This window comes from Macaca mulatta, chromosome 4, assembly GCF_049350105.2.
Source record: "Macaca mulatta isolate MMU2019108-1 chromosome 4, T2T-MMU8v2.0, whole genome shotgun sequence".
In the NCBI taxonomy this organism is placed as follows: domain Eukaryota; kingdom Metazoa; phylum Chordata; class Mammalia; order Primates; family Cercopithecidae; genus Macaca; species Macaca mulatta.
The window spans coordinates 176,620,355-176,644,525 of NC_133409.1; the positions used below are offsets into that span (position 1 = coordinate 176,620,355).

The following is a 24,171-nucleotide window of genomic DNA, read 5'->3' on the forward strand; positions in this document are numbered from 1 at the left end:
AAGAGCATGTCACTTGAGAAAAAAAGCAGCAGGGTAGAGGGAACTTTTTGAAAGAAGAGGCATAACTTATCTTAAGCATGTAATAGGTAAACTTTAAGTAAAGAGAGCTCAAATTGTGGACTGTCCACCAAGCCCAGAATCAACTGGTTGGTAAGTCAAAACCTGCATCCTCAGATGATCTGAAGAGGTAGCCTTTATCTTTGGTCTGGAATGTATCAGACACCCAGAAAAATACTGAGATAAATTTTACTGCAATCTTGGGAAAGTTTAAGAGTATAGGTAAAAATAAATGTCAGTACAAAGATAATAAAGAGATAAATGTAAACTCATGGTATCAGTATTTTGAAATGGCGTTAAGAAAAAGAATAATGGGTTGAATAATCTTGTGATAATTTGTGTGTGCTTTGTCTGCTTTTGAAATTTATAAAGCAAATTTTTAAAAATCTGATTAGATGTTTAAGACAAATTTGTGGCCAGTGTATGTATGTCTGCAAAAATTAATTTGTTAAATTTACAAAGTTTTGACTTATTAGTTGTGTAAGTAGTGTTGAATTGTTTAAAGGGATATTTTAAAAATACAATATAAGAAGACTAAATTGAGCACTAAAGCACACAGAGAAGCCCTTTGAATAAGAAAGATCTCAGCTATACAGGTGGATTCTAATGGTTAGGAGGCAAAAGGAATCCTGATAATTCTATCCTAGATTTCTCACTGAGGCTGGTGCAGCTTCCACTGGCCAGAAGGGAAGGTGTCAGGTTTCAAATAAGAGAGTCCTTGGAGGGCATTCTGGCTGATCAGGCAGCCTATGTGAACTATAAATTGTGCTTGGAAATGTGAGTGGAGATTTCTGGGCTGGAGATTTTATTTTTCTTCCTGGCCACTGGGTTGGTTACCACTCACTTCTGCTCTGAGGGCAGGGAGCACACAGTGATGCCTTCCTGGATCCCAGGCAGGGGCTGGTGGATGCTGACATGCACACTACCTACTGTACACGAATCCCACAGACGGAGGTGCAAATACTGGTTTCCCGATAGACCCCAGCACGCTTCTTTTGTTGCCCACTTGGTGTCTCTAGAACCCCAGTCAAAGCTAATGGATCAGCGGCCTCAGATATTGCCTTACATGGCATCCCAGAAAAGGAACGAACACCAACCTAGATGGTACATAGGTCGCGGATGGGTCACCCTTTTATTTCAGTGAAAACCCTGCCTTGTTGTTCAGGTTTTGGAAGAAGCACCTGCCTCTCTATGCTCCATCCTCAGCCCTGCTCCCGTTCTGTGCCTTCCGACTGCTCTAATTAAGATCGACAACCTCTGTCCACCTGGAGCTCCTGCCTCATGGGTTACCTGGTGCTGTTGGGTTCTGCCTGGAGCTCTGGCTGCACTATTGGAGCTGGGAATGGGTTCTTCCACCTTTGCTTTCCTTGGGCTCTGGAGAAAACAGAAACTGCTCTGGTCTTTACACTCCCCCTCCCGCGGGCCTGGGTCTGAAACCATGCCCAGGACCTCACAATCGCTGCTGCTTTAGGAATGTGTTGTCTATGCTGTAGTTTCTACAAAAATAGCTGCTGGGCTGGAGGACAGCCCTTCCCATCGCTACCTCTCCAAAGATTCTCCTCCCAAAACATGAGCAGAGCTGCCCATTAAGATTTTGCCTGAGGATGGCAATAGCGGTGAACAGCGTTTGGGAAAACGTTTCCTGCCCACAGAAGAGGCCTCTTTAGAACTGCAGACTCTTGGCTTTTTTCCCTCTCTAGGTTCCTATTCACCAAGTTACTTAGCATCTCGTTTAAAAAGTGCTTTGGAGAATTATCTCTGGCTTGGAGGTTGGGCTGTAAAATGCTCCCACCAATGGAAACCCAGAAGATGTTGGTGGCGTGGTCACAGGAACACACCTACGTGGTTTGCTTCCCTTCTGGCAGCGTTCACTTTCATCTAGCATCAAAAAAATCTGCACCGCAGTGTGAATATTCTTGTGTTTCTTTATCAACTTCCTGTCTTTAAATTTGGGCCAAAAGGCCTTGCCCTACTCAAGGAAGCTAGATGTTCAATCCTGCACGCTCAGAGTCATCCTTCTGAAATTGCATCTTTGTCTCTCCAGCTATTTGTCTACTTTTCCTTAATTATAGTTTTAGATCCTTGTTAATCTGGGAAAATAAACGAAAAGAGAAATTGCTGTCTGTGTGCAACATCTGAAAGTATTCCTAAGTGACTAGATGACCTGTGTTTTTCTTTTCTTTTTTTGATGCTGTTTCATGCATGCTTGTTTTATGCTCCATTTCCTTCAGAATTATTAGGTTCTGAGGAAAGTGGCATTTTCCCCATCCATTTTCTCCGGGGCAGCTTTTAAAATGTTTTCTATGAACATTTTATCAATATATCCTGTTGGTTCTGCTACATGGCGAGGTTGTTTGCAGCTTAGCCTCTATTCTGTATGGAGATGTTCTACATTCTTGAAGTCTGATTAATTGTCCTGTTTGACCACTTTGATGGACGATTCAGGCACATGTGACTTGATTCAGGCTTTGTAATTAAGAGGCCTTTTTGGAGGTCAGCTAAAGGACCTGCCCTGTAGCAAATATCAGCAACATGGGAAGCCTATTTAGGCAGAGGTGGACTTAAAGGCCAACTGTCTTTAAGGGGAGGAGAGCAGGTGCTGATTGCAAGTGTGAAGCCTGGTGACCAGATGCCATGGTAAACTGACCCTGGATGCTTCCAGGGGGCTACCAGGTCAGCCCACAGCCCTCCACACACTGCTGAATAGGGATTCCTCCCCTCCCTGCTCACCGACTATCCCACAGTGGAATGGTTGGGCGTGGTAAATAGGGCTTCCTCAGGAAATTAGCATGCCTCCTGTGCAGGAGGGCTCTGACTATAAAATATGCTGTTCTTAATGATAGGAGAATGGCCCTACATGTACTTCTTTTAATTTGGAAGATGTCATTTCTAGACACCACTTTGCAACAAATAAGAACTTGGTGCACATGGCTGAAAAATGGAGATGTGGTGGGTCTCCTTCTCCTCTGAGGCAGCCGTATGTTCCCTCCTCTGAGGGATACTTGGGAAGAGCCAAATTGGCCCAGCTCTGGATGTGTGTAGAGAGGATGGGGCTGGGGTGGGGTGGGGCGGGAGGGAAACAATTCTTTCATCAGGAGATGACTCTTGCCCTCCTCTCCTCTCCCTCTCTTCTTTTTCCACTTCCCCCTCCTCCCCCTTCTCTTCTTTCTCCTCTTTCATCTTCTTCTCCTCCTTCTCTTCTCCCCTCTCTTCTTTCTTCTCCCCTCCTCCTTCTCCTCTCCTCCTCCTCCTTCCTCTCCTCTTCTTCCTCTTCCAATTCCTCCTCCTTTCTCTCCTCCTCTTCCACCCCCTCCTCCTTCTCCTGTCTTCTTCCCCACCTCTTCTTACTCATCCTCCTCCCCCTTCCCTCCTTCTTGTTCCCTTCCCTCCTTCTACTCCTTTTTCCCTTCCCTTCTTTCTCCCCATCTTCCTTTTCCTCTTGTTCCTCCTCCTTCCCCTCTTTCTGTCCTCCTCTCTCCTTCCCTCTCCCTCGCCTCCTCCCTCTCTTCCTGATCTCCTCTTCCTCCCCATCCTCCTTCTTTTGCTGGTCCACACACTGCTTAGGGTTTTCACTTTTTTACCTGAAGACTTATCGTCTGAGCTGCGCCTTCTGCCTGGTCTCACCCTGTATTTCTGGGGTCTGAGGGCATGACTTACTCCCTACTAGAGTTCTGTGACATAGCTCTACGTCACTGAGCATGCAGTAAGGACACGTAGGTTTGTATCATGGCTCAGGTATATTACTTTATTAAAATGCTTAATGTGTGTATGCTTCAGTTTCTATATCCAGAAAATGGAGATAAACATCCTATCTACCTCTGTTTGTAAGGATTAAATGAGGCTTTGTCAATGGAAGGACTTCATAAATTTTAAAATGGCATGCAGGAGGGAGAGATTATTCTGACAATGATGATGCTCTGAAAGGGATCTTATACATTCCTTGCAATCATGGTGGGTTTGCCATTGAGTTCATTTGCCCATGCAGCTTCTCTGTGGCTAGAATCATCTGGAAGGCCTGGAACTTGAGACTCTGATCCAGTGAACAGCTTAAGAGATTCCTTCTTACTCTTGGCCAGGGATCGGCAAGCCTTTTCTATAAAGGTCCAGATGATTAATATGTAACGCTCTGTGGAGCCTTGCCGTGTGGTCACTGTCGCCCTACCTTGCCATTGTAACACAAGAGTAGCATAAACAACACCTAAAAGAATGGGTGCAGCTGTGTCAAATAGAACTTTATTTATGGACACAGAATTTTGAATTTCAGATAATTTCCATGTGTCATGAATATTCTTTTGAATTCTTTAACATTAAAAATGTAAAGATCATCCCTAGCTCACAGGCCATACACAAACAGGCACCAAGTGGGGTTTGGCCTGCAGGCTCTAGTTCGCAAGTGTCTGCCTTACACGACATCTAGGAGCCACTCCTATGTCCAGGTAGCCTGTGAGTATCAGGGAAACCAAAGGGGCACATAAGTCATTTGAGCAAGTGTCACAGGTCCTCCTCTGCCTGGTTGATGTCAAAACATGTGAAATTACAACACTGGGCTCTTGCCAAAAAATACAATCCAGAATTCTGCTATCTGACCCTATGAACATCCAGTAACAAAAACAATGGCAACAATAATATTTATGGAGGATTGCCCACAGGACGTGCAGCTTATCCATTCCTGTACACAATCTAACCTTCTCCCTCAAAGAGACCTGACCTGTGATTGCTGTATTCATGGAGGATTCTGCCTTGGCCCTTTGCAGAATGTATCTTGATTCTGGGCTCTTGACCTGCACCAAGGGGCATCATTAGAAACAGCGGGTTTGAGTCACCATGGCATCTCAGTAGAGACGCCATCCAGGATGCCATCTACTCTGGGGAGAAATTCCCCTCATCACTCATCCCTATATCAGGAAAAGCTGGGCATCTTAAAAACTAATTTTATTTTAGAAACAATGCCATTTCCTTGCTTGATTTGGCTTCAAGGAAGCTCAGAGTCTATTATACCTCAATCAGTTGTAAAATACCGTACAAAGTCATCAGCAGCTAAGATGTATTGAGTGCATAGTATGTGCTAAGCACCTTTCATGTAGTCCTTCTCACATAATCTTCACATAGCCCTTTGGGTAGGTAATATGTTCTCCCTATGATATTGGGCTAAATAATGGTCCCAAAAGATGTCTACCTCTTAATCCCTGAAACATGTGAATCTTATCTTATGTGGCAAAAGAGACTTTGCAGATGTGATTAAGGATCTTGAGTTGGGGAGATGATCCTAATCACAAGGGTCCTTACAGGAAGGAGGCAGAGGGAGCTTTGAAACAGAACAGGAAGGCCATGTGATGATGGAAGGAAGCAAGATGCTACACTGTCAGCTTTGAAAATGGAGGAAGAAGCCTCAGGTCAAGGAATGCAGCTATACAAGCTGGAAAAGAAAAGAAAGGGATTCTTCCCCAGAGCTTCTAAGGGAGCAAGGCCTAGGCCCTGCCCACCCAGTGAAATTGATTTTGGACTCTGACCACAGAACTATGCGTGAATGCATGTGTTGTTTTCAGTCACCAAGTAGAAATTTGTTACAGCAACAACAGGAAACTAATACACCCTCCTTATAAACAACAATGTGAGATCTAGAGTGTGGCCCAAGATTAGAATGAGCTTCGCTGACTCCAGATTCTAAGCTCTTAACTCTCAGGCTGCCTCATCTGTTACATGTGTCCTAACCTTTCCTGCCTTTATGATTTCCCCTTAGCCAACTCAGGCAGGTTTAACAAATTATATAGACTGTGGGGCTTAAACAGCCAACATTGATTTCTCAGAGTCCTCGAGGATGGAAGTCTGAGATCAGGGAGCCAGCAGGGGCAGGCTCTTGGTGAGGGCTGACTTCCTGGTTTACAGACAGCCACCTTCTGATTGTGTCCTCATGTGGTGAAAAAAGGGAGATCTCTGGCCTCTTCTTTTAAGGGTATTGATCCCATTTATGAAGTCTCCACCCTCATGACCTAGCCACATCCTAAAGGCCCCATCTCCTAATACTGTCACAATGGTATTAGGGTTTAACACAAATCTTCAGGGGACACAAACATTCAGTCCATAGCACTTTCCCTTATGCTTCCCCTCCCCCTGCTTCTTCCACTGCTGCCTATTTCCCCTTCTAATCATAAGTATTTCTGTCATCTCCTCATATCTTCGTGTATATGCTGGAGGCAGCATATAAATACATACATTGGTGGCTGTTTGTGGCGTGTGCATGGGGTGGAGTCCCTGGGCTTTTGTAACCCTGGGACTTGGGATTTAGCAGACCCAAGGCCCTGACCGTGTTTGTTCCTCCTTTTGCTTTAGTAAAGAAAGTGGCTCTCTTCTTTCCTTTGTCACTGACAGTTGGCCAGGTCAGGACTTCTGCTTTTTCAGAAAACTATGCTTACTTCCTAGTCAGTATTCAGAGCCCAGTAACTGCTTGTGAATTTCCCTTCTCCTCGAGGTTATCAAGACTGCGGAAATGATGTCAACTCAGGCCTTAGTGGTTTCTTTCCTGAATTATTGCTCCGCCTGGAGAAAACCTTATTTTCAGCCTCAAATAGCTTCCAATTCAAAATCTACACTCCTGTTTACTGCCTGAGGATCTTTCCAAAATGCAACCTCCTCCTGCCCAAAGAGAGGCAGCCCACCATTGTATGGGGTCCTGCTCATATCTCCCACTTCCTCTTTCAGCCCTTTGTGTTTTCAGCTCTCCCGCAGTTCCCTGAACCCTGTGCCTGGTCCCATTTTCCTGCTTTCACACGTGTCATTCTCTCCGCCAAACTTCTCCCTTCACCCCTCCTTTAGTCCACTTTGCCTGCTGATGAAACTCTAGACCACAGGGAGTTTTAGAGCATGGGCTCTGGAGTCAGGCAGGCTGGGGATCAATTTGTTTTAATTCCATCAATAGTTCCTCAATGTCTTACCTTCTCTGTGACCCTGGGGATATAATTCTGCCATTATTAGCTGTGTGGCATGGGAAAAGTTAACTATTAATGACATCTTTATCCCTCAGTTTACACATCTGCAACATAAGAATGATACGTGTAAAGCACTTAGCATGGTGGCCTCTACCAACATGAGGTGCTATCATTACTATTTTAATCAGTCTTTAAGCCTCAACTTAGGCTTGGTGACTCCTTTCCCAATAGATGCAGATGCCAACCTCACCATCTTCTGACTACCATGTCACTGGTGCACAATGCCTGCTTTCACTACAGCCTTTCACACAAAGCATTTATCCTGTTGCTAAACTGATCTTCCCACCCCTTGGATGAGAACTGCATCTCTTCCATCTCTAATTCTGAGTGGCTTGGCTAAGACATTCACTGACTTCATGGAGCAACTTCACCTACAGAGGAAAGAGCCATCCTCCGGTGGGCAGGTGATTTGTCCTTGTTCTTTCTCTGACATGCCCAGTCCTCTTGCAAGTGACTTGAAAGGATGCACTGGCCTGGCTGCAGGCAGAGGGGGAGTCTGGGAGACAGATCAGCTGTGGCAACCTTTTATTCAAGGATGAATTGGAAAAACCAACCCTGACCAGTCCATTTATCTCACATCTTGCTTCTCATCCTGCACCGAAAATGAATGGGATACTAGTGGTTCTGACCCCATGGGAAAACCTAGAGTGACAACATCAGCACTGCCAGCATCCAGTCATTCATTCTCTTTTACTTATTTTTAATTTTTGTGTGTGTGTGCACTTCAATGTCCCTTATTTTTAAAAGAGTAAGGTCAAATTGAACAAATGGCCCTGGTGACTAGAGTGACCATCTGGACCTCTCTGGGCAGCTCTTTGGGTGGCAGTTGTAGGATCAGGTACTTGCTCAAGCACCACAACCCCAGCTTAGAGTGAGACCAATTCAGATGCTTAATCAAATTCTCTTTCCTACCTTCTGCAGTTCAAAGTGGCAGATATCACAATGCCATGCATTTGCACAAGCCAGTCCCTCTAACAGCAGATGTGATCCTGAGGCTGGGCTCCTGAGTTGCTCCCCACTTGGGAGCCCTGTATGGGATGAATTGCATCCCCTCAAATTTATATGTTGAAGTCCCAACCCCCAGTACAGTAGTGCCCTCTTATCCAAGATTTCACTTTTCAAGGTTTTGGTTACTCTCAGCCAACTGCAGTCCCAAAATATTAAAGAGAAAATTCCAGAAATAATTCGTAAGTTTTTCATGGAGCATCCTTCTGAGTAGCATGATGAAATCTCATGCTGTCCAGCTCCATCCCACCAGGAACGTGAATTGTCTAGAATATCCATGTTGTCTTTACTACCTGCCTATCCGTCACTTAGTAGCTGTCTCATTTATTGGGTCCAAAAAACATAGTGTATGTAGGGTTCAAAATGATCTGTGATTTCAGGCATCCACTGGGAGTCTTGGAACATATTCCTAGCAGACTAGGGGGACTATGGTACCTTAAAATGTGACTGTATATAGAGATAGGGTCTTTTATTTATTTATTTATTTACTTTTATTTATTTATTTATTTATTTTTTTAGACAGAGTTTTGCTCCTGTTGCCCAGGCTCAAGTACAATGGCACGATCTTGGCTCACTGCAACCTCCACCTCCTGGGTTCAAGCGATTCCCCTGCCTCAGCTTCCCAAGTAGCTGGGATTACAGGTGCGTGCCACCATGACCTGCTAATTTTGTATTTTTAGTAGAAACGGGGTTTCACCATGTTGGTCAGGTTGGTCTTGAATGCCTGACCTCAAGTGGTCCACCCTCCTCGGCCTCCCGAAGTGCTGGGATTACAGGTGTGAGCCACCACGCCCTGCTGGAGGTAGGGTCTTTAAAGAGCTGATTAAGCTAAAGTGAGGCCATGAAGGTGGGCCCTAATCTGATATGATTGCGTCCTTAGAAGAAGAAGAGATGAGGACACAGATGTACACAGAAGGAAGAGCACATGAGGAGACAGGGAGAAGATGCCACCTAGAAGCAAAGGAGAGAGGTCTCAGGAGAAACCAGCCCAGCTTCCACAGTTGTGAGGAAATAAATCTCTGTTATTTAAGCCCCCAACCTGTGGTACTTTGTTATGGCAGCCCTAGCTGACTAAGACACAGCCCAGTTGGTTGGTTCTGACATTTCTTACCGCAGTTCACTGCATTTTCTTCACTGAATTGCAATTTATCTGTTGGCATATTGGGTTGGCCCACTGGGGTGACAGGCCTGGCTTATGCACTTTTATTATCTCTAGCACTGAGAAACCCTGGCATTGATAGCTGCACGCGAAGTGTTTGCTGAATTCATGAGAGCTGCTCCTGCAGTGAAAGCTCTGCAAGTGTCCAGAGAGGGACAGGAATCTTCTCTTTGGGCAGGAGTGATCTTTTCACTTTACTTGCAAAGTACATCAGATGAGAAGGTAGCCCAGGTGTACAGTGTTGGGGAAGGGCCTACTGGAAGTTTCTTTCCCAATTTTCAACTGGTGAGATTTGATGATTTGGTCGACTCACTGATCATTTTGTTCTCTTTTGGGTTCTCTGGTGTTAGTAAATGACTGTATTTATATTCAGTTTCTCTGTCTTGTACTCTTCGTCGCTCTGCCATTCTCTCTTCCGCTCCCGGCCCCAGCCCCACCTCCCCTTCTCCCAAAGGCTCCCAGTGGCCCTCCCAGACTTGCTACAGGTGGAGAAAGTGTTCAGCTGCTGGTCCCCTCTCCCCTCACCCACCCCAGCTGAGCACTAACAGCTCACATCTGTGGGCCTTACTTTCCCCATAAACACACATGGGTGTACTGCAAGGGCTTACCGCAACTCTGGTAGAGCACTTCCAAGCCGCTGTCACTGCAGACCGTGTGTGTGGGCCAGGCTCTCCCACCGCTGCCACCACTGCAGCTGGGAAAAATCAGAGTCCAGAGGAAGAGAGCAGCTGTGAAACCCTTCATGGTGAGGGCCTGTGTGGGATACACAGAAAAATAACCGGCCAATAAAAAGCCTGTGAAGTTTCTTCCTCTCCCCTCACCAAGGCGGTGGGATGTTCAGTTTCACTTCTCAAATTTTAGGCTCCCTAGGAACCACAGTCAGAAGTAAAAGGCAGTGAGCAGAGGCATTTGATACTGTTCCCCCAGGACCTTGAATCTACAGGTGAGGCTGGTCTATTCTAGGGTAGGAGGCATGTTGACTTTCTGCTTTCACAGGGAGAGGGGCAGTAGTGATGCATGAACTTACCTCTCGGGGCTCCTCAGAACAGCCCAGGTGAGGTTGTAAACTTGGGAAAGACAAAGCACAGGCCACCATCTGTTTCCCATCTCCAGCCCCCGTGTCTCTGTAGGCTTCCGATCCAGGCTGTGTGTGGACCAGGGACCTGGCTGCAGCCAGCAGGCAGCAGTTGATAGCAAGAGGGTTGCAGAATGATACTTGGAATCTGGAATGAGGCTTTGGCCCTATTGCCACTTTTGTCTCCTCTAGCTTTGGCTCTGCTCTTCGGTTTGGGATTTTAGCAGTGAATTGTCCAGCTGCAGAACAGACCTTGTTTTGGGAGCTGCAGATGTGGTCTCTGAAGTTGAGGCAGAGGCAGTAGCCCTGAGAAGTGAGCTGTGTTCTATTTCTGGGTTTGGCTTGGTAGAAAAGGCAGGAAGGGTGGGGAGGTGGGGCCTCCCTTAAAGAGGCTGGTTTAATGGTTTTGGTGTTAGCGGGATCATTGACATCACATCTCACTTTCTCTTCAAAGCCAAGGTTGTCTTCGTTCTTCCATGTATCTCCGTTCTGCTGCAGGACAGCGAGGTTTCTCAGTCTTGATCCCCCAACCCTGCCCCAGCTCCACCTTAGTGTAAGAGGACCAGAGTCAGTACCAAGGTCAGCAGATTTCAGGAGCAACAGAAAACACGTTTCCTTGGGAGGAACAGCATTTTTCTGAATGCACTAGGTAGATTTACTATTTCTGCTGATGGCTAATCAAAAATGAGAGTCAGCTCAGAACTTTTCTTGAAATAGGTGGAACTTAATTACCAATAAAGTAATTGGTAAATAATTTGGATTTCTTGACAGACATCAGAGAGTAGTCATTTGGAGAAGGAGCAGCTCTGGATTGATTATTTTTAGGTGCCTCTGCAGGTAAGTTCAGTGATGTTGGCTTTCAACAGCAGTTCTCTTTCAAGCGCGGCCTAAGAAGATGACAGTCTCAGCTTCCACTGGGGGCTTGTTAGAGATGCAAATTCTGGGCTACTCACAAGACCTACTAAATCAGAAACTCTGGGGGCGGGACTCACCATTCTGGAGTTTCACAAGCCCTCCAGGTGTGCCTGATGCAGTCTCAAGCTTGAGAACTGCTGACTTTTACAGAACACAAAGCGAAGGTTGAGCCCCAAGGGAGTGGTGGGACGTTGCTCTAAGAGGAGACAAGGTAGCTCCTCTGGCCTGCGTGAGCGGAAGGCAGCTGTGCTGTGAGCAAGATCTTGGGAGATGAGAGTCTGAAGCTCATGGTGAGAGTGGGGGCCCTGGTGGAAGGGTGGTTGCCCCTAGTAGGTCCAGGATGGAACACAGAAGCTTTCCCTTGGGATATTTGAGTGCTCCAGCAGTTGTAAAGAGAGCTCTGAACATGTGAGTGAGGAGAGCAATTGAGGGTGAGACCTTCCTTCCCTGCAAAGTGCGTGATGATTGACACTGGAGGAGGAGCCCAGGAGTGCAGGGCAGGGAGCAGACAACCTGGCAGAGAGCTGTGAGCAGCTGTGGCAGGGAAACGGTCTTTCTGGCAGTCTGTTCTGGCTGCCATAACAGAAATACCTTAGCCTGGGTGGCCGAAATGACAAGCACTTCTTTCTCACCATTCTGGAGGGTAGAGGTCCAAAGTCAGAGATTGGGGTGATAGAAGATTCGGTGTCTGGCGAGGGGCTTCTGGTTCACAGATGGTACCTTCTGGCTGTGCCCTCACATGGGGGAAGGGCCAAGGGGTTTCTCCTAGGCTTTTTTATAAAGGCACTAATCCCACTTATGCGAGCTCCATTCTTATGACCTAATCACTTCCCAAAGGCCCTACCTCCTAATAACATCACCTTGAGGCTTAGGATTTCAATATATGAGTTTGGGCGGGGACACAAACATTGGCTTTATTGAAGAAACTGTGCCATCTGAAGACAGGGCTACGGATTTCTGAGAATCAAAAGACCTGGAAATGAAAGGAATCATAATTCAGGGATTGCACTAGGATTTAGAAATATTCCATATGGACCAATCAGGAACCTTGTGATCATGGTGACCCTAGGACAGTGGTCTTCAGGGCATCAGCATCAGCTGGGGGACTTGTTAACATGAGCAGATTGCTGGGCCCTACACCAGAGTTTCTGTTCCTCTATGTCTGGTGAGGCCTGAGAATCTGTGTTTCTAACATGTTCCCAGGTGATGCCAGTGCTGTTGATCTGGGGTCACATTCTGAGGACCTCTGGTTTAGCTTATAGAATTTGGTTGCTTGCAGAAAGTACAATTAAAAAAAATCTTCTTAATAAAATGTTTTGTTTTATGACAGATGGCATTTCATATAACCCATATATAACACATCCAAATGGGATAAAAGAGTAAGCCACATTCTCCAAGGAATTCTACGTACTGGTTCTGCCTACTGAAAATGGGATTTGGTTGAAATCATTAGTCATGGCCCATCTAGTTCAGAAGTCAACCCATAATGATGTCTTGAAGAGTTCTTTAACTAGAACCTTTATAAAGACAGCCAAAGTGTTCTTTGAGAATGTCCTGTTCCCTAATTATAGAATAAAATTAGAATCAGTTTATGATAGTTATTTAAAATATGGTTATGTCTATGTAGTGGTAACCAAACACAAACATACTGTCAGGCTTTGATGCTGACTTCTAGTCTCTTAGCAAGCTGTAGCTGAAGAAGCCATGCTCTGGTCTCATTCAGGTTTCTCTTCTACTTTTTGGACAATCCTCCTCTTCTTCCATGTCTCAGGCTGCTCTCCATACACACACACACACACACACACACACACACACACACACACACACACATATATATATCCTTTTTTTTTTTTTTTTTGAGATGGAGTCTTGCTCTGTCACCCAGGCTGGAGTGCAGTGGTGCAATCTTGGCTCACTGCAAGCTCCGCCTCCTGGGTTCACACCATTCTCCTGCCTCAGCCTCCTGAGTAGCTGGGACTACAGGAGCCCACCACCATGCCCGGCTAATTTTTTTGTATTTTTAGTAGAGACGGGGTTTCACCGTGTTAGCCAGGATGGTCTTGATCTCCTGACCTCGTGATCCGCCCGCCTCGGCCTCCCAAAGTGCTGGGGATTACAGGCATGAGCCACCGCGCCTGGCATATTTTTATTTTATTTTATTTTATATTTTATTTTATTTTATTTTATTTTTTGAGGTGAATTCTCACTCTGTCACCCAGGCTGGAGTGCAGTGGCATGATTTCAGTTCACTGCAACCTCCGCCTCCTGGGTTCAAGTGATTCTCCTGCCTCAGCCTCCCGAGTAGCTGGGATTATAGGCATGTACCACCATGTGCAGCTAATTTTTGTATTTTTAGTAGAGACAGGGTTTTGTCATGTTGGCCAGGCTAGTCTTGAACTCCTAACCTCAGGTGATCCACCCGCCTCAGCCTCCCAAAGTGCTGGGATTACAGACGTGAGGCACTGCACCCACCCTTGCTTTCATTTTATAGAGGTCTTCTTGGGGATGGTGCCTTTCTTTTCTTGCAGGGTAAAAATATTCTTATCAAGATGACCATCCCTAAAGCTGTTCTTAAGGAGAAAATGTTTGTTTGAGGAGAGACTTTAAGAATCAAATGTGAGACTCTGGGGGCAGAAGTCCAGTATGTATGTAAGCAAGTAAGGGTGAAGCTGTGTCACAAGAGAAAATACAATACTCTAGAGAGCGAGGGGAGAAAAAAGAAAGGACTAGGGGGAAGAGAGGAGAGGAGAAGAGGAGAGGAGTGAGAGGAGGGGTAAGCAGGTGAATGGCTGGTGTGGAGTGGAGGGAAGCAGCCTGCCAGCAGGTGGGACAAGCAAAGGTCCCTTAGGAACAGATTCTGCATTACTTCCTGTGCAGTGTGCAATGTGACAGCCCTCTCCTCTCTGTGACCCACAAAAGTTTAGAAGAGACTTAACAGCCAGGAATGCTCTATATGTGCATGCGCATACACACACGGGAGAAAAGGCCGGAGCTTTATGCTTGCGTCAGTGTGGTGTGCAATAGAACTGAGGGCCGTGGCAATACGCCCTCCCTTGGGAAAGTGATTCAATAGCTGGGTGAGCATCCCACTTCCCTAGGACAGGGAAGGGGGTTTGGGCCAATGTAACCTACATTACATGTGCCAGTAGATGGCAGACAGTCCTAACTATTCTTTAACGCTACACAATGATGATGTAGCACTCTGTCTCCAGTGCAAATGTACCTTCCTCATCATTTGTATTCAGCTGTGGCTGTTCTCCTCTAATTTCCCTCAGATCTTTATTATATTAGGCAAAAATTTCCCTTTGCATAGCACTGCCACTTTGCTTTTTTCTCTGTGGCCTGTCTCTGAGTTTCTGCGACACTGCAGTGGGAAGAGACAGGTTTGATGACATCCTGCCTTTGTCTTCTAGATCAGGGGTCCCCACCCCCTGGACCACAGACCAGTACTGGTCTCCTAGGAACTGGGTGACATGGCAGGAGGTGAGTGAAGCTTCATCTCTATTTATAGCTGCTCGCATTACCGCCTTAGCTCTGCCTCCTGTCAGATCAGCTGCGGCATTAGATTCTCATAAGAAAGCAAATCCTATTGTGAACTGTGCATGCGAGAGATCTAGGTTGCACACTCCTTATGAGAATCTAATGCCTGATGATCTGTCACTGTCCCCCATCACCCCCAGATGGGACCATCTAGTTGCAGGAGAACAAGCTCAGGCCTCTCATTCATTCTGTATTACGGTGAGTTGTATAATTATTTCATTATATATTATAATGTAATAATAGAAATAAAGTGCATGATAAATGTAATGCACTTGAACCATCCTGAAACTACTCACCACCCACCCTCCTATCCATGGAAAAATTGTCTTCCACAAAACTAGTCTCTGGTGCCAAAAAGGTCGGGGACTGCTGTTTTAGATTGAGTGCAATCTGAAAACTGCTCCTCTCCTGTGTAGGAGTCAGGAAACCATGCTACTTCCTGTGTAACACTGTTTCACAGCCCCCTTGGCTGACTGCTGAGGTTTTACTTTTTAGTTAGTTTCAAACCCTGTGTTATATAGGCTACACAAATATTTTGTGGAATTGATGCCAGTCTACAGAGCTTTTCGGTAGAGTCTTTCTCACGATCTCTCAGACTTCTGGAATATTCACTCCACAGAAAGTGTGAGATGCCCCCAAAGTTGCTTGGGCTCTTGATGTCACATACTCTGTGTATGTATTTGATAGAAATATATAGAAACCAACTATATGCTTTCTACACAGCTAGGAAAAATTCATCTGTCTGTCTACTTGCTTCAGGTTGTCCCACTCATTTATCCAACAAATATTTATTAAGCACCTCCGAAATGTCAGCTACAGTTCCCAGCACCAGGAATACAGCAAAACAAAGTTCTTGTTCTCATGGAGATTACCTTCTAGTGGAAAAAGACAGACAATAACATTTTTAGTACAATTGTTTAATGAAAGAGAAGGGACTTTGCTTTTTGAAAGGCTTCTTGGGTTTCCCAAGGAAAATTGGAGTAAGTGTTCTGAAATATTTTCAGCTGGCTGTTTATTGTGTATGCACAATAAGCTTTTTTTCTTTGATTTGCTCCAGACTGGTAGCTCATCAGGGTTACCAATAACTGTTTGCTCCAATGGGCAAACTGTAGCAGGCCTATCTGGGACACTACCGTTTCCTTATTTCCTTGTTTCCCCATTTGTTATTAATATTTCATTATTCTAAGGACATACTATGCAAAGTACTTGCTTTTCAAATAAGTCTACATATACTATGGCAAACTACAAACGGAAAGGTTTTTGTTGGTGTGAGGAACACATATGCTGGGCCAGGAAAGAGGTGAGCACTTATAGATCAGTCTGATCAATTTTCCAGTGATGAAAAGAGCAACACATTGCAGCATTCGATGAAGGTCAAAGAAATTGCTCTGAGCTTCAGAGAGGGGAGCTGTAGCATGAAAAGACTGACGACCATTGTATAAAATTCTTCTGCAGCATGGGACAAATTAGCAACTTGTAGCTACGACTCTGTTCCTCAAATTGAGAACGCTCTCAAGATCTCACCTTGATAAGATTGAAGTGATTTCAGTAAGTCGAAGGAAAAACACTGGGGAGGGAACCAGAAATGGGATGAAGAATGCAAAGAGTTCTTTTACGTGCTATGAAGAAGGGGTACTCATTTGCTGTTGTAGGTAGGATCCCAGGCTCTGGCTTCACTGTGTCCCTCCAGTTCTGGCTAATTCCAGAACTTCTGGCTGCCATTATGGGATTTGCACTTGCCACGTGTAATCCAAAGTATTGGAGAGCCTGTTTTGCTGGACTGGCAGGTGGTATTTGGAATAAAATAATTTACTTTTCTCTGGATCAGACCCTTGGGGATGTTCTTGAGGTCTCTCTCCTGGCAGCGGCCAGCAGATCCACCCAGAATTCTTCTGAAGAGGTCTGATGAGGTCTTTCTATTTCAGAATTCTTCTGAAGATGTCTTCTAATTCCCTGAAGTGGTAAACATCCCAGCAGTAATTTTGACATACAAATAATGGCCTTTGAAGTAGCCTGTGTTTTTTCTTTTGTGGAATGAATAAGAATATCTGAAATGCACTTCTGTTATGTCTCAGTCATTCTTCTATGTGCTTTCCATGTATTCTTTGATCCATTTCATCCTCACAGCGGCCTTACAAGGTAAACACAGTTCTGTCATCCACTCCTTGCCCCACCTCCCTACCCAAACCCTGGCTCTGCAACTCTGAAATAAATTCCAAAGTCTTCCAAGTCTGCAGAGGAGGAAATTTTTTTTTAAAGGTAGTTCTTTTGGTGGAAAAATTTCATCTAAACTGATGAGACTGTTTATAGTTTTAATTTATCTCACCTGGGTGTAGTTCACTTTGTTTGGCTGCGGACTATCAATGATTGATTTGTGGTTAATGGGTACTGCACCAGACTCTGTTACAGGTGTTATAAAATGTAAACTCTGTCACCTTTCTAAAATCAAGAAATTCTGATTTATAAAATGCATCTGTACCCAAGGGTTTCAGGGAAGGGATTCCTGGGCCGGTTGTATGATGATTCTTGTTCTTCTGATGAGGAAACTGAGGCATACTGAGTGACGCATCCAAGATCACACACACAGTAGGGCCACTGGAGGTCAGACAGTGAAACTCCCATCTTAAGTTCTTGGTCTCTGAGAAAACGGCCTCTTTCCTACCACGCCCAGTGGTTTGCTTATCTTCCACTGTAGTGATATCCCAAAAATGACCCTCAAGCGCTTGGAAACTGATGGGACTTGGACCGTGTAGCTTCAAGAAGCAGGTCTGGCCTATGCTTCTGTCTCTCTCAGACGGAGGGAGAGAGGAAAGGGTGAGGGGAGGGGGCTCCAAGTGAATGGCCTGTGTGGTCTTGTAGGCCTGGGCTGAATCTTGTCTCTACTCTGTGGAATTGGTAGGTCACATAAGTTACATTCCCTTAATGTAGGTTAATTTACCTACAAAAAAGTCAGTCATAATCAATAAATGGTAACTGTTTTATTGCTCTTTTTATTTTTGGAGGAATCTAGATATCTGGAGGTGCCTTAACGCTGAAAACTTCTTTGTAATCTAGTGTGCAGACTCAGCTGGGGGCAGGTCCTCCATTGCGAGGGACTACATGGATGAACCTATGAGACACACAATAGCTTCTCATTAGAAATGTAAAATAGCCACGGAAAACAGGACTCAGTTCAGAAGAGAGAGGTTTGGCAGATGGCTCCTGGAGGAGTCTGATGAGTGGTGCTTTTCCTGTCTCCACTGCACACGGATGAAAACAAAGGGTCAGATGATTTCACGGCACGCTGCTTCACAGACACAAATTGAGCTCTCTGATTTTACTTTGAAGCTTGGATATGTGGGCTCCAATTGTAAGGTTATTGATGAACAAAGTAGGCTTTCAGCAGAGAGTGGAAGGGGAAGCAATTTGTACTTTCCAGACAAAATGGTGCTTCATTGGCTGTGGCCTCTGCTCACCTGGAATTTGTATCATGAAGTCTCTGGTCCTGAGCTGTCATTTCTTGCCCAAAAAACTGGTTTTTCTTTTGTTACTGTTTTTGTTGTTGTTTCTTTGTTTTAGAAATGGAGTCTTGCTCTGTTGCCCAGGCTAAAGTGCAGTGGTGTGATCACAGCTTATTGCAGCCTTGAACTCTGGGGCTCAGCTGATCCTCCCACCTCAACCTCCTGAGTATGACACTAAAGGCATATGCATATGCACCACCATGCCTGGCTAATGTTGTATTTTCTAGAGACGAGGTCTTGCTGTCTTGCCCAGGGTGGTCTCAAGCTCCTGGCTTTAAGCCATCCTTCTCCCTGCCCTGGCTCAACCTTCCAAGTAGCTGGGACTACAGGTGTGAGTCACTGCACTCAATCTTTGTTACCGTTTGGAAGTGCGAGATTGGAAACTCCCCATCAAAGTCACTGACAAATAGTGTTTCCACTTGATATGGTTTGACTGTGTCCGCACCCAAATCTCATCTTAAAATTTCACGTGTTTTTGGAGGTAATTGAATCATGGGGGCAGGTCTTTCCCATATTGTTCTCGTGATAGTGAATAAGTCTCAGTAGATATGGTTCTCTAAGGGGGGAGTTTCCGTGCACACGCTCTCTCTTTGCCTACTGCCATCCATGTAAGACATGACTTGTTCCTCCTTGCCTTCCACTATGATTGTGAGGCCTCCCCAGCCATGTGTAACTGTAAATCCATTAAACCTTTTTCCTGTATAAATTACCCAGTCTCTGGTATGTGTTTATTGCAGTGTGAAAAGAGACTAATATACCACTTCATTCCACCCGTGTGTCACCGCCTTAGATAGGACTCCTCATGGTCTCCTGGGATCCACCGTGGCCCCCTCCCAGATCCATTCTCCAGTCCACACCCAGAGCTATCCTGTCTGAAGGTGCATCTGCTAAGGGATGCCCTGCCAAAGCCTTTCAGTGCCCCCTGCATGTGACTTTGAGGCCTCGCGTGCTTTAGTCTCTTCCCATCCAGCCTCCCTGGCTGTGGGTGCTCCAGCCTTGCTGCCTGCTCTCCCCTGCCCTGGCATCTCTAGTGCCTATCCTGGAATGCCCTTCCTTACCCCTTCTTTGCCATGTCCTTGAGAGTTCGACTCAGTGCTTGCTTCCTGAAGAAAGATGCTCTGTCAGGGCTGGGCAGCTCCCACTAAACTCAGCTCCTATAGCCCTGTGACCCTGCCTCTGCCTAGCATGGTTCAGAGTCAGTCATCTGATGAAGGTCAGACTCCTGCATAATATGCCAGGGAAGTTTTCTTCCTCCCCACCTTCTTCCCATCCTTCCTTCCTTCCTTCTCTTCCTTTCTCTTTCCACCCTCGCTATTGTGTGCCCTATGCCTAGCACATAATAGGTATTTGGTAAGATATTTTAGGCTAAATGGAAAAAATATAGAGGATGAGGACAGCCCCACAAACTTGTCTTTCTGGCTGTGCCACTGGACCTCTGGATTTGGCAGGCAGGCAAAGTAAGGTGGGGCAAGGAGCTTCCCTCCCAGGCGGTCTGGCCCCCCCGGAAGTTAACAGAGTGTGGGTGTCATCTGCCCCTGAAAGTAGATCACAGTTCCTTTTTCCTCTGTTTTTGCTTCTCATTCTTAAAGTAGTATATTCTAATTGAAGGATTTGGGGGATATACAGGCCAACCCTCCTCTGTGGGGCAGGGAAACTGGAGAGACAGGAAAAAAAATCACCCATAATCTCAATACCTACAAGTCACTGTTATTTACATCTTGTGAAATATCCTTCCAGTACACACGCACACACACACACACAGAACCATACTGTACCAACTGTATAAGCTATAACATATTATAGTACTTCCGTTGGTTACTTAGAATTCTCCCATTACTTGACTTTTTTGTTTGTTTTGTTTTGTTTTGTTTTGTTTTGAGACGGAGTCTCGCTCTGTCGCCCAGGCTGGAGTGCAGTGGCCGGATCTCAGCTCACTGCAAGCTCTGCCTCCCGGGTTTACGACATTCTCCTGCCTCAGCCTCCCGAGTAGCTGGGACTACAGGCGCCCGCCACCTTGCCCGGCTAGTTTTTTGTATTTAATAACTACATAGTATTCTGCTGTATGAGTTGACCACAACTTATTTAAACAATTTACATGTAGACACTTAATAACAAAATAATTAATAGGAGATGATGCTACAGAGTTGCTTTATTGCTCTATTTTTGTGCAGCCGTGCTTATTTTTCCGTGTGATAAATACCTGAAAGTGAAATGCTTGGTGAAAGAATTACCAGATTTTTCAGGAGTTTGATACATGCTATTATGTTGTTTTCCAGATACATTGAAAAATTTAGCCATCCCATCAGCCACTAGACATTATAATTTTACAGTATTTTTTGTTAAACATTGTCAGATAAATGTTAGGTAAACATTGGTTCTCCTTATATTCACTTGGGGTTTCTTTCAGCACTAATGGAGTTGAATGTTTTTTTCTGGACATTTGTGTTTCTTCCTTAGTAAATTTCTGTGCAAGGCTATTGCCTATTTTCTATTATAAAATCAAATTTAAAGGAAAGAAACAAAAGGTAAGAGATTGCTGAATTTAAACCTTCATGAAAATTCAGTTTAACCAGCATTTATTGTTACCTCCTTTTTGCACAGTGCTTTTTATTCTTGGACAAACATTGTTACGATCTGGTGCAGTTAAAGAAAATCTTGCAACGAGATTTGTTTGAGACTTAAGTTTACTCTGTGGATAATGCCCGCTATTAATAAAATATACAGTGCTTATAATATATAAATAAAAGAAAAAGAATTCTTGACCTGAGGTATTGCATTTTCTTGGGTGACTTGTCTATATTTGTAGATGATTAACTTGGAAGTCATGTGGGAAAAGGTGAATTCAGGTACACTGTTTTAGTTGCGACTGTTCAAGGCAAACACATGACTGTAGACTGCTGCTGCCGTTTCAGCTGCAACTCGGAGTACACGATCTTCTGGAGAAGCTTCTTTTTTGTTTTTTTTTGTTTTTTTTTTTTTGAGACGGAGTCTCGCTCTGTCACCCAGGCTGGAGTACAGTGGCCCGATCTCAGCTCACTGCAAGCTCCGTCTCCCAGGTTCACGCCATTCTCCTGCCTCAGCCTCCCGAGTAGCTGGGACTACAGGCGCCCGCCACCTCGCCCGGCTAGTTTTTTGTATTTTTAGTAGAGACAGGGTTTCACCGTGTTAGCCAGGATGGTCTCGATCTCCTGACCTCGTGATCCGCCCGTCTCGGCCTCCCAAAGTGCTGGGATTACAGGCTTGAGCCACCGCGCCCGGCCTCTGGAGAAGCTTCTAAATGTTTGGTAAAGGCAACTGAAGTTGTGTGACCAATTCCTTATACTTTTTTTAAGTTTTTTATTTTTAAACACAGGTGTCACTCTGTTGCCCAGGCTGGAGTGTAGTGGTGTGATTATAGCTCACCGTAGCCTTGAACTCTTGAGCCCAAGTGACCCTCCCACTTCTGCCTCCCAAAATGTTGCGGTCACAGGCATGAAACACCATGCTTGGCCATCAATTTCTTATATTTTGAACAAATACAAAATAGTATTACTCAACGATTGCTCTCTCCCGAGCACTCACCAGCAGAGGACACTATATAAGGGAGGTTGCATGAGGTGGGTGGAGTCGGACAGGCAGACCTGTGTCTGCATTCTGGTCTCACTAATGACCACTATATGACTTTGGCAAGTCACAGACTCTCACCGGCAAAATGAAGCTTATTAAATCCATATTTCAGATTTGAAAACAAAACAAGATAAAGATTGAACATGTATCAAAGTGTTTTATGTACACACACACACACACACACACACACACACACACACACATACCCGGAGGCAGAAACTTAAGTTTACTCTGAGGATGATGCCAACTATTAATAAAGTATACAATGCTTACAACACGTAAATAAAAATAAAAATAATTCCCGACTTAAGAATAAACACACACGACTTACACACACATACACACCTGGTAGCCTTCATTAGGAAATAATTCTCAGTCTCAATTAGAATTAGGGGTTGGCACAATATGTGAAGGAACACAATAGTTTAAAAAATGCTAGTGAAGAAAATATCAATAAAAGAGTAGTTTCTGACAGTGTCGAATATGATTCAGAAGATTGGAGCCTCTTGGTGAATAAGTAGAAAACTACTCTTTAAAGTTAAATGAGAATGATTTACTTCCCACTCATTGGTAGACTAAAACCTACTAATTTTTGGAGAGAATGGCTGGATCAGAACTACATCCATAATTTTCCAGGCTGCTTGGCTGCTGTGTTTTGCCAAGGAAAAAGATTGCACATCATAATACAGACACTTATATAGCAACATTTATATTTTTACCCTAGTGCTTCTGTCTGCTTTCTTATTTCTGCCTCATAACAGTCATTTCAATAGGCAGTCAGATATTACAGGTATGGCTTCTCTGTTAAGGAAAAGGTCTTTGTCATACACCCTTGAATCCTTTGTGTCTTGAATGGTGTCTGGACTATAGTTCACGGTATTAAAGAGTTAGTTAACTGAACAATAAAAAAAGAAACAACTAACTTACCTTTTTGAGAGCTTCTAGGATGCTAGGCACTGTGTTTTACAGGGATTTGAAGCACGTATTGTATAATACCCATTACACAAATGAGGAAACTGAAGTTTAGGGCCATTAAGTAATTTGTCTAAGGTCTCAAAATGACAGAGCCAAGATTCAAATCCAGAGCTAATATCCAAATCCATTTTCTTAACTATAACACTCTATTGCTCCAAGTGAATAAATTAGCAGGGAAACAAGCTCTATGGTAAAGGAATAAATGCAAGATAAGAAAGATTAGGTTTTTTGTCCATGTTCACAAAGCTTACCATTCGTGGGTTGTAACTAAATGTCTTTGTTTGCATTACTCCATCTGCCTCGGCTTCCTTGGCTGTACCCTCTTCCAGCTGGAGAAGATAAGAGATTAATCTGTCATGCCTAGAAGTGTTATTTGTCCTATCTACTCTTTGCTTTTTTTCATTCCCACCTCCTTCTGGATTAATATAGTATTCCTTTGGTATTCTATTTTATCTCCCCTAGCAGTTTTTCAGCTATACCTTCTTGTTTTATGTTGTTAGTGGTTGCTCTAGTGTGTTGTCCAGTAGGCTAGCCATTTGCTACGTTAGCATGGGAAATACGGCTGAAATGAATTGAGATGTGTGGATGGTTTCATACACACTAACTTTTGAAGGGCTAATGTAAAAAGTGTAAAATAAATAGCTCACTAGTATTTTTTTATGTTGATTATATACTGAAGTTATAATATTTTGAAGATCCTAGGTTAAATATAATATTACAATTAATTTCCTCTATTTCTTTTATGCTTTTAATGTGGCTTCTAGAAAATTTAAAGATATATTCATGGCTTGTATTTGTGGTTTATATTATATTTCTATTGGACAGTGGTGCTCTCAAGATATTATATTAATAATATAAGATATATTGTATTAGAATAACATAATAATACAAGTAATAATTATATAATTATCAATAATTATGTAATATATTACATAGTGTAATAATTACATAATTAATACATTAATTATATAATAATTATCTTATAACATAATAGGTTAATAATAAGAAGACATATTAGAATAATTAGAATATAATACAATAATATAAGAAACTTGCAATAATACATTTCCACTTAATCACTCGTATTTCTTATTCTATTGCATGTATTTAACTTCTACATATGTTGTAAATCTCACAAAATACACTATTTTTTGCTTAATTAGTTATTAAGAATTGTGAAGTTTCAGAGACTTCATCCCACTTGCAAGCTAATAGGTACCCTATTGCTGTTTGATGGATGTTGACAGGAGACATGAGACTCCTGGGTCAGAGACAAAGGACTTTATTACTCAAAGAACAATGAGCAGCATGATCATCAGTATATTTGCATTGATTCCTCTTTCCCCTAAGTTC

At 44.0% G+C, this 24,171-nt stretch overlaps 1 protein-coding gene and 1 long non-coding RNA gene across 2 annotated transcripts in view; one reads left to right on the forward strand and one right to left on the reverse strand.

Annotated features, from left to right (window-relative positions):
• LY86 (lymphocyte antigen 86) overlaps positions 1 to 12,165 on the reverse strand; it is a 64,945-nt gene extending 52,780 nt beyond the window's left edge. Inside the window, exons 1-2 of the mRNA XM_001096895.5 lie at positions 10,235 to 12,165; positions 9,816 to 9,960 (exon numbers count right to left, since the gene is read on the reverse strand). Of these exons, the coding sequence (XP_001096895.3) occupies positions 9,816 to 9,960; positions 10,235 to 10,303 (214 nt within the window). The 5' untranslated portion in view covers positions 10,304 to 12,165. The remainder of the gene's footprint in view (positions 1 to 9,815; positions 9,961 to 10,234) is intronic.
• Positions 1 to 24,171, forward strand: part of LOC114677718 (uncharacterized) — a 125,856-nt gene that overhangs the window by 62,863 nt on the left and 38,822 nt on the right. Inside the window, exons 3-4 of the long non-coding RNA XR_013416836.1 lie at positions 8,568 to 8,690; positions 14,611 to 14,680. This is a non-coding gene — a long non-coding RNA (uncharacterized LOC114677718). The remainder of the gene's footprint in view (positions 1 to 8,567; positions 8,691 to 14,610; positions 14,681 to 24,171) is intronic.